This window comes from Stegodyphus dumicola, chromosome X2 (assembly GCF_044657685.1).
Source record: "Stegodyphus dumicola isolate Sdum_Otavi_A_Nest chromosome X2, ASM4465768v1".
NCBI lineage: Eukaryota > Metazoa > Arthropoda > Arachnida > Araneae > Eresidae > Stegodyphus > Stegodyphus dumicola.
The window spans coordinates 69,374,618-69,390,072 of NC_140781.1; the positions used below are offsets into that span (position 1 = coordinate 69,374,618).

Here is a 15,455-nt window from a genome sequence, read left to right on the forward strand (position 1 = left end):
TACTGGCATTTTGTGAACAATGATTCTTATGATCCAGAAAATCATGCTAACCTGAAACTCTACAAAATTTGGCCTATCTGTGAGCATCTAAATAAAGTATATATATTAAAAAAAAATTACTCCAGAAAGAGATATTACCATAGATGAAATGCTGATGCTGTACAAAGGACATTTATCCTAGCGCCAATATATATCCTTGAAAAAAGTAAAATTAGGTATCAAAACATACATGCTAAGCGAATCTAGTTCTGGCTATTATATGGTCATTTATTATATAGAGAGGGAAAGGTACTTTGTTTCATCCTAAATTCCAATATCTCTGAGTATCTTCACAAGTTGTTATGATGGCATTATTGAAACAACTACTGCATCACCCTAGATCATTATTATACTTCGCCAGGATTATGTGATATTTATTTGACTTATCAAACAGATGTGGTTGGAACTGTTGGACAAAACAAAAAGGATTTACCTTTAGCATTGAAAAATAAAAAATTAAAAACTGATGCAGTTATATAATTTAGAAGTAGCAAAATCCTTTCTCTCAAATGGAAGGACAAAAAGGAAGTAACATTATCATCTTTTCAAGATTCTGAAACTGTTGATATAAAGTAAAAAACTGAAGTCAAAACCAAATGTAGTATTTGACTACAATAAAATAATGGGAGGTGTGGATCTTGTAGATCAATACCTTTTTAGTTATCAAGTAGCAAGAAACGGTGGGGAAAATATTCTTTCACCTTTTAGACCAAGCCGTTTTCAACACTTTTCAAGTTTATTAAATAGGAAGGAGCAAAAATGTTTTAGACTGGATTTAACCACGGAAATAATTGCCAAATATCATACTTTTATCAATTTTTCAAGACAAGGTCCATCGAGTGAAGCACCATCCAATCGTTTATTTCAACATTTTTGAAGCCTATACCACCTACATAGAAAAAAAAGAAAACCCTTCCAGAGAGTGTAAAGTGTGTTCATCAAAGAAGAATGCAAATGGAAAACGAATAAGAAGAGAATAAGGAGAGAAACAAGGTATTATTGTAAAGATTGCAATGTATACCATATTTCAAACTTTACCATACCCAGAAAAATTATTAAATTTTCAAAAAAATATTACAGCTGTCATTGATGTTGAATAAAAGCATCACCCTCTTTCAGATAACAGTGTGTGTTATTTAAACATATGTGAGTTTTCTCTCTCCAAAATTTACATGCAATCCTAAAAAGGCCTGTATTTAAGCTTTTCTGCCTAGCTGGAATGTAAGTCAAATATAAAGTAAAACAAGGTAAGTTAATAAAAAAAAAATACATTTTTTAAAAAACTGTTCAATTTACTGAGAAATATAGTGTTTATTATATGAATTTATTTTAAATTTCATAAGCATTAAAAAATTAATAATTTTTGAATAAATTCTATCAAAATTTTGCTAAGAGTAAGGGGTTAAATAACAGGAAAAGGTTCCTGTCGTAAGTAGATTACGTGACAAGCATTGCTATGCAGACTGTCATGAAAAGTACTGATGAATATAATTTTTTCCCAAAAGCAAACTTGAATATTGGTACATAGTCAACTTGAAACACAATTTGCATAAATTAAAAATGAAAACATATCTTTAATTCAAATTCTTTCAATGAAGATTATATCATGATTCTATAGAAATAAAACTTCATAAAAAAATAATATATTTGTTATGTTAGAATGACAAATTACTTGTGTGAAAATTATTTTGCTTTACCAAATGTAACAAAATTACAAGTCTATCACTGAATAACATTCAAGAAGAGAAATCAAAATCAATCTTAAATTATTCTAACTTATTTTTTATAAACTTCTCAAGTTATGAAATTAAATATCTCAGTCAACTTTTGTCACATGAGAATCAATTTTTTTATGTTATATTCCTTATAATAAGTATAAACTGTGACTAAATATAACTGCAAGGTTAACTAAAAGTCACATTTTGCAATTTTTACAAAATGGTCTTTTAATTTAAAAATGACACAACATGAATACTTGTGTTACTTAAAGCATTTCTGTGACTGGAAGTATATGTCTACAAGCAGCAGTTCTGAAAATACAGGCTATATAAGAACCTTGGTGCACATACTACATGAGAACAAATCTCATAAAAGTAGTCAGCTCAGAGAGCTAAGATTCAGACGTGTACCTACAGGTTAAACAATCTCATAAAAGTTCTCAGCTCAAAGAGCTACGATTTGCATCCACCTTATATAGGCAAGCTCATTAAACTGGAAAAGTGAAAAAAAAATTACTGAACCAAATCCTTAAATCTTAGAAATTACTGATTAAAATGTCTATTATTGAAAGAGATGGCTAGAAGCAATAAAACTGGCTAACAGCACACATGATCTTGATCCTGACCATTTAGCTACTCATCCCTGGGTCTGCTTATTGCTAGGCATTCTATTAGATAAACTTCAGGGTGGGACACAAAAAACTGACCTACATGGGTACACAGACCAGATGCTAACTTAAATTGCCTGCGTTGTTGTTGCAAATATTGTCTACAATTCAACTGCCAGAACAAAAGCCATAAATATGCAGGAACAAAAATCTAGTGAAAATGCTCAGTGAAATGTATTCTCTTCACACAATAGTGCAGATTTGTAGTACACTAGACCAAATCAATCACAACAGTGGAGGCTTTCAGCTGGCAGATGGAATGGTTTTACTTGCACTACCCTAGTTCATTGTATATGCCTATCAGTACGTTCATACGTTTGAATTACTTGCCTCACACCAGTTTTCACATTTTTCTTGTCTTCTAAATTCAGCCATTATAACAGTATAAAGTCCAGTCCAGAATGATCTAATAAATGGACCTAAGGACCATCAAGTAGCAAGAAAAATTCCTGTTTCTACATACAAAGTCTGCAAATAGAGACTACTAAAAAAAGACAGCAGATGTGCTGTAAATGTGATTCAGATGACATTAATTTCAGCATCGCTTTTACATCCTACATTCATGTAACATGGATTTTCTTTATCCCAAATCCAGAGGTAAATGTAACAGTTTATTCCTGAAATCAAAATAATTCAAGAATTAAAAATAATTTCTGATACAGTTTTTAAAAATATGAATAAAAGTAACTCACACGATGTCGTTGTTTAATCTTTTCATTCATTAGTTTCATTTTTTCCATGCGCTCTTTGGCAAACTCCTCTTTTTTCTCACGGGGCCATTCAGAGAAAGGCTATCAAAATAAAGCTACTTATAAAAACTGCAAGTCAAAATTAAAGGATATTGACACCAATAAAATCTTCACAATTGTTCACAGAAAAATGAAAACAATTTACACAAACGCATTACTAAACATAATTTGGCACTTTTGTTTTAACGCCACTGCAGCTGCAGATTAGGTGGTTTTTAAGTGCCGCCAATCTACACCTAAAATTTTTGCAACAAATCATAAAATAAAATACTTTATTTAAAATCAATGTAGTCAATTGGATTTCGGTGGAAAATGGGCCAATATAGAGATCACCATAGATTTAAAACAGTCTATTTTCTTTGACCTTATGCTGTCGCCATATGAACTCTGTTAAATAAGACTCTAAATGATGTCTCGCTGTCCCCCTACATCTCGTTTCTCCATTTACCACTGCCCCACATTCTCTCAACTGTTTGTGTATGAACTCTTGTATAGTTCGACCGCCTCATCCGCGACCATGAGCGCAAACATAAACGCACCATTCGGACCGAATTATTCTCAAAATAGGGTGGAAGGATGGGGACTTTCTTTCCCTCCAGCCACTGGAAAGATTTCCGCTTTCCTGAGAACAGAAGACCTTTTATGTCACAGCAAGTAATATCGCCCCTTTTGGACGAGCCTATGTGTTTCGGCAGAATGCCAACCAGAGTTGCGATTGAGACGGTCAAACTATATCAGGATCAATAAAATTGTATTTATGATTACCTTTAGCATGTGGGAATCCTTTTTTTCTATTCTATTTGTTTGGTAACCTTTCCAAATGTCAGAATAAATTGTGCTACCATCTGCAATGTTTTCAATAATTTTATTAAGGAGGGTAAAGTCAGTTCTATTAGGAACAGTGACAACAAAAAAATCTTTTGTTTCTTTACATATACCACCAAACACCTGCCGTTCAGGTAATACTTGACCACAATTATTTTTATGCTAAGTAAACAAACTTTCATTAATTTCCACAATGCAATCTGGTCCACCTACCTTCTTGTTTGGTTTATTCTCCATATCAAAGACACATAATTCACACACGTAATTGTTCCAATCTATAACAGTTTTATCCAATAAATCAAGTTGCTTTTCACAAAATTTAATCAACGTCAACTCCTCACACCAGCAGTATATGAATCTCAAAGCTGAATAAAATGGAATCCTGCTTCATTCAAGCCAGTTGTCTTTTCTAAAACCCACTTGCTGATCACATTGCCTTAAATTACATTTCCAAAACATATGTTTACCAAAATAAAGTTTCATATCATGCGAATTGGTACATTTTCATTTTTTAGTAAAATATTTCGCCACTGAAAAAATAAAATTCCATCTTCCGTTTTTGGCAAATCTCAAAGACGCATTTTCATAGCACTAAAAAATGGCGTCAAAAATCAGCAAACAACAAGGCAAAACGGAATCCGAAGGATAACTGCACGCGAACAACAGGATTGCTCTTTATTGGCGCATTAGCTTAACTTCTGCTGTGGTGGCGTTAATATGTAAGTACCTATAAATTACTATATTTGCCAACTAAAAGTCAAATTTATGGAAATTTTAAAAAGATGAAAAATTAACTCTATTGTTTTCCAACAAATCTTTCTTTAATAAGATGTCTTGTCACCTCTTACAGAAATATAAATCCTATGATTTCATACGAATCATTAAACTGTCAATTCTTGTAGAAATTTACACCACTTTTCAGATAGTAGAGTATCTAGACAAGCATTTAGTTCATGCCTATCCAGCAGTTTAATGTACCTCACATGTTTAATTGTGTAAATCTGGCAAGTTGACCTATCCATTGAAGTGATAATTTTGGTTTCCGAATATTCTGATACTACTACAGATGTTCAATAAGAATGAGCATTGCTACCCATTAGCAAAAAAAAATCCAAAATCAGAGATCATCTAAACAGCCTTGCATGCAGTTCCACTACCTTGTCCATAGAGGGTTGGAACTTTAATAGTGGCAACACAGCTGAAAAAAAACTATGCAACAAAACCAAAGAATATTGCGTATACCATACATAAACTACATACCTAACTTACCTCTCAGCAAAAAGACTCGTCCTGCCTACGTCACGCGCATGCAGAGTGATGCGAAGAACGAATCCTTGTATTAACTCGCGGTATAAAGTAAGTGTTGTCAGGATGTTTTCAAAACAAGAACAATGATGTTGGATAAAAATTGAATGTGCCAGAGGTCGTACAGCACGACAGTGTCATCAAGGGCTTCAAGAGGCTTGCGGGGAATCTGCATTGCCTTACAGAACAGTAGCAGGATGGGTGAAAGCATTCAATAAAGGACGCCAAAACGTGGCAGACATGCTGTGGCCAGGTCGTCCGAGTGTCAGCGATACAGACGTGCAAGCTGTTGCCGCACTAATGGACAGTGATCGCCGCCAAACGATTCGTCAGCTGGCCAGACAAACAGGATTAGCACATACGACTGCGCTGCACATTCTGAAGGAACGCCTGTCTATGAGAAAAATTGCTTCACGATGGGTTCCACATCAATTGACAGAAATGCAGAAATGGCTACGATACGATGCTGCCTGAACCCACCTGTAGCGCTATGAGCGTGAAGGAGATGCTTTTTTACGCCGTATCATTACGCTGGATGAGACTTGGGCCCGGTCGTACCAGCCAGAACTGAAACGCCAATCAAACGAATGGCGTCATCACGGGTCACCACGACGTTCGAAATTTTGTCAGAACCCCAGCAATGTGAAAGTTATTCTCGTGTATGACTGTGATGGTGTTATCCTAACACATACTGTCACTGCACAGTATTACTGCTCATTTTTGGAGCACAATCTCAGACCAGCTTTGAGAAAAAAACGACGACACTTTCTGCAGAATGCTCCTCTCATTTTGCATGACAATGCTCGGCCGCATGCAGCACAAGCTGTGACTGATTTGTTCAATCGATGGGGCTGGGAAATGCTTTACAAAGCACCATACTTCCCAGATCTAAGCCCTTGTGACTAAATTCCTAAGATGAAGGAACCACTTCGTGGCATTCGCTTCCAAACTGTTCCTGAGATTCTTGCGGCAGTAGACCGGTCCATTCAAACTATCAACAAAACAGGCACTGCTACAGGTATTCTGCAACTATATTGAAAGACTGTAAAACATGGTGACATGAATCACTTTTGCATTCCTTGTAAATAAATAGTTGCCACTATTAAAGTTCCAACCCTCGTGTATATATATATATATATATATATATATATGACTGGTAATAGAATCTCCTTCAAAGATCAATTTGATGTAGCCATTTATTTAATATATATTTACTGATTAAACATTGCTTGAACTTTCATACAAAATTCTACAAATGTCTAGAGCAGATTAGGATGCAGCCATTATTTAATATGCATTTACTGATTAAACATTGGTTGAACATTCATACAAAATTCTACAAATGTCCAGAGCAGATTAGGACAATTCATAATCAAAAGAAATTGAAAAGAAAAAATTATGCTAAATGAAATTTGCACAATTTTAGTTTCATTAATTCAATAAATTTCATTTCCAGCTGAAAATAACTTTTTCTAACCCTTTCAGTCTTAACTGGCACATATATCACAGAGATAAGATTTCATTCCGTATTGGGTAATTAAAACCCACTTTTAGATGGGGTTTTACACTTGCAGTGTTTTTAAGGAATTAGGGAACAAATACAAAGAAACCTGGCCTATTTTCCAAATGTGTCAGGTTGCACTTTGTGAAAACTGCTTTACACCATGTTATACTTAACTTGCACCGTAAGAATAAAATATTCAGTACATTTCATTTAACTTTATTATTTATTCACATGCAGTGGTAAGGCTATTATCACAATGTCTTAGATCACTGGGATAAATAGTCTCAGAGTACAATACAACTGGATACACTGTCCGACGAGATTTCCAGGAAACTGGAAGTTGAAAAGTAGGAAATTTTATTCTACATTTAAGAAGGTTTAAGTCATTTACTAGAGTAAATAAACAATTCTTCAATCATATAATTAAAGGTCATATCACACATTCAAAATATTTCAGAAGAACAACTCTTCAGAAAAATTGTTCTACTTTATCTCATGATATGAAACAGCCAATCACCATGGATCATTTTGAGTTACCATGAAAAGGGGAAACTAGTTCCCCAATACAAATGATGATTGATGACAAAGAATTCAATGCTGATAGTTGATTGGTTGCTGAAAATGAACAACTTACATCTTTTTTTTTTCGAATGAAAGGGGGGGGGAAGTGCATCTTTCTTTCAGTGGCAAAGAAGGTAGAAATATTATCTAAACAGTTGTTTGTCTGAAATAAATGGATGTGTGATAACAGCCTAAAACTGTATATTACTTAAAACTAGTGTATAAAGAATTCATGACAAAGGAGCAAATGAATAACATACTGTTGAAGACATCCTTTTTCACTGCGTGTGCTTTTCAGTGATCCACTTAAAAAGAAGTCACTACAGATATATTCTTCACTAGGACTGCTCTACTTCAAAATTTAGTTTCACTGGAAATGTACTGTTTGATTACTCCTGCAAATATATCAAGATAAAAGTTATTAAAACAGGAAAAAATAAAAGTAAGAAAAAACTTAAGGCATGCAAAACATTCATATGCACAGAATACTGCAAAATTAATTACCAATTTTCATTATTTATTAACTTAATATTTTTTCATAAAATAACTGTGTGTGAAACTTTCTGACACTAATTTATCTTTCAAGGTCACATAACTTCCATCATATAAGTCAATATCTAAACTCAAAATAGACAAACTGTACATTTCACAAATTCTAATCAATCACTTGAGAAAATCAACAGTACAAGACTAACATAATTTTTAGACCAATTAACCTTTAAATGTACACACTTTTATTTTAATAGAAGGGGGGGGAACTGACAAATTTTTAAATGCTAGATCACCAAAAAATTGTAAGAAATACAAAATCATATTTTTGGCTCACTTTGAGACACAAACTAGCTCTAAGGTAATATGCAATATTTAGCACTGGAAATTGCCAGTATTCCTAGAACAACAAATAAATAATTTTTGCTTTCAAATAACATTAGGTATTTTTGTGTCATAGCTTTTAATGAGACAAAAAAAAAAAAGTTCATCTTCATGATTGTTGATAGCCGATTAAAAATTAAACCTAATTAACACACACCTTAGGCAAGCTGCCTAACTATTCCAGTCAACAACTGTTTTGTATATTTTTAACCGTTTCTTAGACCATTCTTACCTTTGCGTGCCACAAAGGGTTAAATGGTGTAAGAAAACACCTAAAAATTGGTTGGTGTTTGCACATCTCACCTAAAAATTTCCTTCTGTACACACAGGAAAAAAATTCAATGAAAAAGGATTTATAGGTTACTCTGAACCTTCTTTATTTATACGAGATGGCAGCACAACACAAACCAGTCCATATATTTTAGCCATGTTTAGTTTTTAAAGACCCTCATTTTTCAAAGAAATCTTCCATATCTTTTTTTAGAATAGGGCTAAATGGTGTAAGAAACAGTTAAAAATTGGTTGGTGTTTGCACACCTCGCCTAAAAATTTCCTTCTGTAAGCAAAGAAAAAAAAAATCAATGAAAAAGGATTTATAGGTTACTCTGAACCTTCTTTATTTATACTAGATGGCAGCAAAACACAAACCAATCCATATATTTTAGCCATGTTTAGTTTTTAAAGACCCTCATATTTCAAAGAAATCTTCCATATCTTTTTCAGGATATAAAAGGATTTGTTTGAAAAGAAATTTCTATGTTATTTTCTTGACTGTATGCTAATCTCCTCATTCTATATTAGTTTTAAATTTTTACCTTAAAGCCTTGCCTAAAATCGAACGACGAACATCAGATGTACACAGAAAGGGATCACTAAGAGACTAGGACAAGACCAATAACTGTATCTTTGTTTCTCTGCAAATATCCGGTCAGTTCATTGACAATAGAAAGGTGGATGATCCACATGTGTGTTTCATTTCCCGTTTCTCTCCCTCTTTTTTTTTTTTTTTTTTCTTTTCTTTTTTGGAGGGGAGGTTTGGTTATCAACTAAGAAACTGTTGGGGTGATTTTCTGAAGGTCAGGGTAATTTTATCAGTTAGCTGTTTGTTTTTTCACTAGAGCAGTTCTTTTTTCTCTTTTGCTTTAGTTCAAAGAAGTTTTGTTAACACTACGTTTGACAGTTTTGAGTTGTAGATGTTAATTTTATTTTATAGTTTATAATTTCTAATTGTAGTCATAATATTAGTTTATTTTTTCGGATTTTTAATTAATTTTCAAATGGATCAGAGAGTGCTGACCATTTCTGAATCACTGAAAGGCTTTACATATTGCTTTCAGATAGCGAATCTAATACAGATCCCCGTACATGTGCAAAACACGTAATACTGGGTTGTGCTTTTTCAATGGTGGTGTCACTTTCTTCACAAAGTACCACCATGAAAAAAATAGACGAAAGTGTAAATATGAAATGTAAATAATATAAATATCATATACCCAAGTTACTTTTTTTCCATTCATACGCATGTAATCATCATATAACCAAAAAGAGCTTTTTTAGGGGGGTGTAGGATAGCAGGCCTTCTTGTGGCACACTCTGGGTAATGCTAAATCTGCTATGGTATTCAGAATCTAGTGTTTTTTAATTGTGAGCAAAATCTCTCTCTTTTATGTGTTTTCCCGCAATGCTTGTTTCAGCACTTTTTCGAAGCTCTATTCATTCAGTGTGCCTGCTTTGGACACACCCACAGAATTAAAACGATAAGTGCTATCTTCACAAAATTTTACCTGTATACTCCTCTAGGCCTGATTAGACTGCCTACCTTTTTTTCGGGGGGGAGGGGGGGTCGAAATTGCAACTTTAAAAGGTAGCATGCCGGAAAGGGTTAAAAGATGGGAGTTTTGTGGAGAAGCTAAAGTGTTTTTAGAAATGGTATTTGGGAAACACAGTGCTTATTTCCAACAAATATGAGCCACTTATTCCTTCATCTTTGAATGATGCATCTTCAAATGCTTACATTTCTGATACATAAATGACTTTGCAATCATTTTCATATATTCAATTAAAAGGTATAAAAAAATTGCGAAGAAATACTATGCATTGCTCCACATAAGCCTGAGACATAACTAGCATAATTTATGCTACATCAGAATACAGGGAACAAAAACTCTTGATGCTATACTACCAGCAACTGAAAAGGTTAAGTTATTCAAATATGGTTCAGCAGATGGCACACAATGGCTATCTGCTTAAGGGACGGCATACATCTGTAGAGGAATTTCTAAAGGAAACTGTCTCATACTCACATTAAACATGAACCAGCAACTGCAGAAAGTGTATACAAGAAATAAGTATATTTGGGGGGGTATGTAGTCATTATTTCTACTCCTTAAATTTTCTTTCATGGAAGCAATTACAAGACAAAAGTATCTAATGCAGATTGTGCTAAAAATGTGACAAGCTAAGCATCTGCTGTTTTGAAGCCAAAGTGCTACATTTTGGATTGGATTTTTAGATCATGGCAAAGCATGCGAGCATTTCCTACTTTTATCTGCCTAAAGGAAGGGATGCCTTTGTGGAGAACCTTTTAAAGGGAATCTGTGTACATATTGATATCACACAAGAAGAAAACCATGAAACTCCCATACAGCCAGCAAATTCACCAGAATTTTCACAGCTAGTGGGAAATTACATTTTGGAAATACAATGTAATTTAGTGGTTATTTTTAAAAATATAACAAATTTTCTCTTACATTACAGCATACTATTGTAGCACTATGTTCCCAGGATAGCTGACTTCATTGACAATCACTTTCTGCATTTCTTTTCATTGCCTCGATCAAGGACAACTTTATTTTTGATTTGTATTAAGCAAGATGTTCTTTATTTTTTCTTATCAGAATATGTATAGTTTAAAAATAGGAAGATGATATTCATTTTTTGTCTAAAAGACTGAGTTAGGAAACTTTGGCATGTTTTCAATTAAGTGAAGCAACCTTGTTACTCTTTAAACTAGTGAATTTTGTTGAATATAAATGATTTGAAATTGTTTTTAGGAAATTAAGGTAAAGTAATTGTAAACACAATGGTTTTTGTAAAATATGAGTTAAAACTAAAAGTGTTTTGTGCATGCTGATAAAACAGAAATAAGTGTGCATGTATGAAGGAGAGAAAGTCAAGCTAATAGCAGAATTTAAGTTCAAAACTAGCTTGAGAGTCCATGAAATTTAAAGTTAAGCTCTTCAGCCAATACTAAGTTAATTTTTCACCTTAATTAGCACTACAGGGCTAAGAATTCAATATAGAGTGTATTTCTGAAAGCTGGCACATCAAAATTCTAACACGTAGTCTACTCGATCAGGTAGTAGTGTTGAACATGTTTTACATGAAAACATGCTCTCATTTCAGTACAACTCACTAGACAGCAGAGGAGAGATTTAAGACTTGGAAAGAATATGGTGAATAAAAGTTCCCTCATGTGATGCTAAATGAAAATAAATCCCTTTGTGCAAAACCTTCAAAAAGCTAACTGAATATGTTAAGTGTACTAAACTACACTCTTCTGCAAAAAAATAAATAAATAAATAAAATAAAATAAAAAATTTTTAAAAAATCGAAGCAAAATGAAGGAAGTGGTTGATTTTTATCAAATTGAATATGTGTATAGCTCACACACAGATAATAAAATGATTAAAAAATCAAGGCCATACCACCTGTTCACGAACATCCATTGAGTGTTTAAATTAGTAGTTGGTCGAACCGCCCCTGGCGGCAAAGCATGCTTGAATTCGTCAAGGCAAGGAGTGGTAAAGGTTCCTAATGTCATCCTGCAACACATTCTGCCAGGCATTCATCAGTTTTCACTCCAGATCTGCGATATTTTGTGGTGCCTGAATCTGATGTCCTACCATGTCCCAGAAATGTTCAATTGGTGAAAGGTCTGGTGACCTTGCTGGCCAAGGAAGAGTATCAACCTCACGGAGACAGTCCAGAGAAATGCGAGCGGCATGTGGCCCAGCATTATCTTGTTGGAAAATAGCCCCAGGATGACGTGCCATGAAGGGTAATGCAACTGGCCACAGGATGGTATCAACATATCGATGAGCTGTTAAAAATGTATGGAGCATGACTAAAGACGACCTGCTGTCATAAGAAATAGCAGCCCACACCATCACACCAGGGGTTATGGCTGATTGGGACCGCTGGCCACATCCTTTCCAGATACAAACACGGTGGTTATCTGCTTCAAGAGTAAAGAGGGATTCATCGCTGAACACTATACGATGGCAGCCATGATGATCTAGTGCAACACCACTCCAGATGACTCCCAATGTTATGGGGTCAAAGGCAGTCTTAAAGGCCTCTGTGAAAATAATCCCGCCTCAGACAAGCACTGTGAGATGGTGGACAGTACCATGGGAGGTACAGACGTGGCTGTAGTGCACTGAATAGTCAACAATGATACTGTTGGGGTAGTTTGGGCCTGGCGAACAATTATCCTATCTTGCCTCACATTTGTGCTTCTTGGCCTTCGAGGGCCTTCATTTTGTCGGCAATTACCTTGTAGCAAGCAGTGCTGCCAACATCTTTACACAGCAGTGTCTGTACACTGCAGGTGGCGGCCTATTGCTCAGTATGATAACCCAGCTTCATGCAACCCTACAATGCGACCACGTTCGAAGTTTAGTTGTCTGTAAGGTCTTTGATACTGTCGTAATGGCATTTTTAGTTGCTTCTTTACGGCAATACAATGGCAGCAACAAAAAAAAAAAAGATAAATTTTCCGCCTCTTTTACTGGTTTTATACTTTGTGAATTGCACACTCGAAATGCACACTGTGATCGTAATTTCTGTTCATTTGCCTTGGAACTTTGATAATTTGCAGGTTCAATCAAGATGCTTTTGCATACCAAGCTTCGTCATGATTGCAAAAGTCCTTGGTGCTTCAATTTTTTTTTGCAAAAGAGTGTATTTACCTTCCAGAGGACTGGAAACCAACAGGAAAAAAATACTAAGAAAAATGCTGCAGATGTAATGAAAATGGTACGATTTCATCCGTGAAAATTATATTAAGAAATTTTAAGAATTAAAATTTGCAAAGGTTGACTCAGGGTTAGAGTTAAAATTAAATTATCTTTATCAAGGTCATTAAAGACCATTTTGGTGGTGATAATTAAAAAGTTCTAGCGGGAAAAAATGCGAGATATACTATTTTTACCAATAGTTATTTTAATATGTTAGCCTTTTCTGTCCTTTCATGATTCCCTCACGAGGATATAAAATAAGTGAATGAGATCGTATTTAAATTGAAGTAGTGAAAATTTAGTCAGAGCATGTTCTCCCTTCTGAGTGCCCACGTTGTTACTTCTACCAGCTGTTTAAAATGCTGGTGTAGGGTGAGCCAACCTGTTAGTTTAAATTAATTTGTGTATTCTTAAACTACCAGGTAACCTTGTAATTTATGTTACCATTAAGTTCCTCACCCACGAGAGACCGACGAAATTGTAACCACGTAAGTCCATGCCATGTGTAAAAAATTAAGTTCAATAAAAGGGTCTTTTCTACCCTTTCCTTGTTGTATTCATCTTCTTGTTAAAGCAATAATTTGCTACACAAACTTTCACATAGGTCTAGTAGCAGTGTATGCTTACCAAGAACACTAGATGCTACACATAATGCAAGCATTGGCCAAACACAACAAAGCAAACATGAACTGGCATTCAGACTACAATTCCACGGAGTTAGCAGCACATTCACCTTTTATAATTGTTTATGGATGATTTGAGGCTTAAAGAGTCAACAGGCAGAATCAGTAAGATTCAAGTGATAGGAAATTATAAATATAACTGGTGCAATAATCAAGTACAAAAACTGGAAAGCAATATTTGCTAGGTAATTATCAGTTCAGAAATGTTTCTTTATAATACTTTGTAAACACAAAAGGATTAGCCAAGTTCAATCAGGGACCATTCAAGAGTCTGTAAAACTGGAACACCCTAAGTTTGGGATAAGCGTCAACCAATCAGAGTGAAGCTAAAACGAAGCGGCGTTCTACAGAAGATTTCGCTGTCACAAAACAAGCAGAGCGAATGCGGGAAATCAATCGAGCAGGAGAACAGCGCGGAAAAGTTGTAGACACATTCACGCATGCGCAAATTTAGCATTTCTCATTGGCCACAGCTTACATCCCGTTCTTGCAAGTGTGAACTGAATTCCCGTACTTTATGCCCTTATGACTACGTCTGTATGCCCTTTACGCCGCCATCTGAACACAGCCTTAAAGGCAAAAAGCCTCCCAAAAGACACTCTTCGACAAAATCTTTCCGATTTAGCTTCCGACCAAGCCATCTTCTGATGCAACTGTGCCTCACTTGAACTTGATTGGTTAATCACAGTCCATCACAATCTTTTCCAAACCAATTATAAACAGGCAGCAATTAAAATTAGGCACTGCACATATTCTTGTATCAGGGGTGTTTGTGGGACCCCAAAAAATCCCCTGAAACTTTTACAGACTTACTACCGACATTTTGGTGTTTCGAGAAGGGGGGGGGAGAGAAATGAAAAATTACAATTATGAAGTATTGAATGCTAATTATAAAAGTTCAATGAATTACCTTTTTTGCAAAATTAATAACCATAAATTTTCAAACATATAAACTACTACATTTTATGTAAATATTTTAAATTACCTGAATTAATTCTTTAAAAAAAATTATCTAATTTCTGCTGCTTTTTTTTATTTTCTGATGTTTGTGGGCTTGTCTTTCTTTTGTGGTGAATTTCATAATTGCAGGAAGGTTGACTTTTATTTTCCTCATTTACAGTTGAAGAAATTTCCTCGAGAACTGCACATGCAGAGGTAGAAGCAGTTTGCTTTTCTGCTAATGTAGAAAGTTTTTCAGAGACTTTTATAGGTGACTCATCTGAAATACACGTTTTTAAGTCCTCTTGATATGTTTTCCAACTTCTGTTCATATTCAGTAAGAGATCTTTGTGAATTGGATCAGTCATTGGATTTTTTTAGCCATATTTTTCACATGAGGTTTCTTTAGAAGCCATTAAATCATATTTAATAGTCTGCACTGCATCTAGGGAATCAATCTTAAGATAGGTTCTATAGTCAGTGACAAGTGTATCCATTAAGTTGAATGCACTTTCCACTAATGGGCCATGGAAGCAGCTAAGGCAGGCTTTGACCAATTTAGCCAATGTA

General features: G+C 34.7%; 1 protein-coding gene across 2 annotated transcripts in view; it reads right to left on the minus strand.

Moving 5' to 3' along the window:
- LOC118199913 (uncharacterized) overlaps positions 1 to 15,455 on the minus strand; it is a 52,679-nt gene that overhangs the window by 25,309 nt on the left and 11,915 nt on the right. For both annotated transcript variants that reach the window (XM_035371785.2, XM_035371786.2), the window contains exons 2-3: positions 7,630 to 7,764; positions 3,118 to 3,216 (exon numbers count right to left, since the gene is read on the minus strand). In XM_035371785.2, coding sequence (XP_035227676.1) covers positions 3,118 to 3,216; positions 7,630 to 7,641 — 111 coding nt within the window. In that variant the 5' untranslated portion in view covers positions 7,642 to 7,764. The remainder of the gene's footprint in view (positions 1 to 3,117; positions 3,217 to 7,629; positions 7,765 to 15,455) is intronic.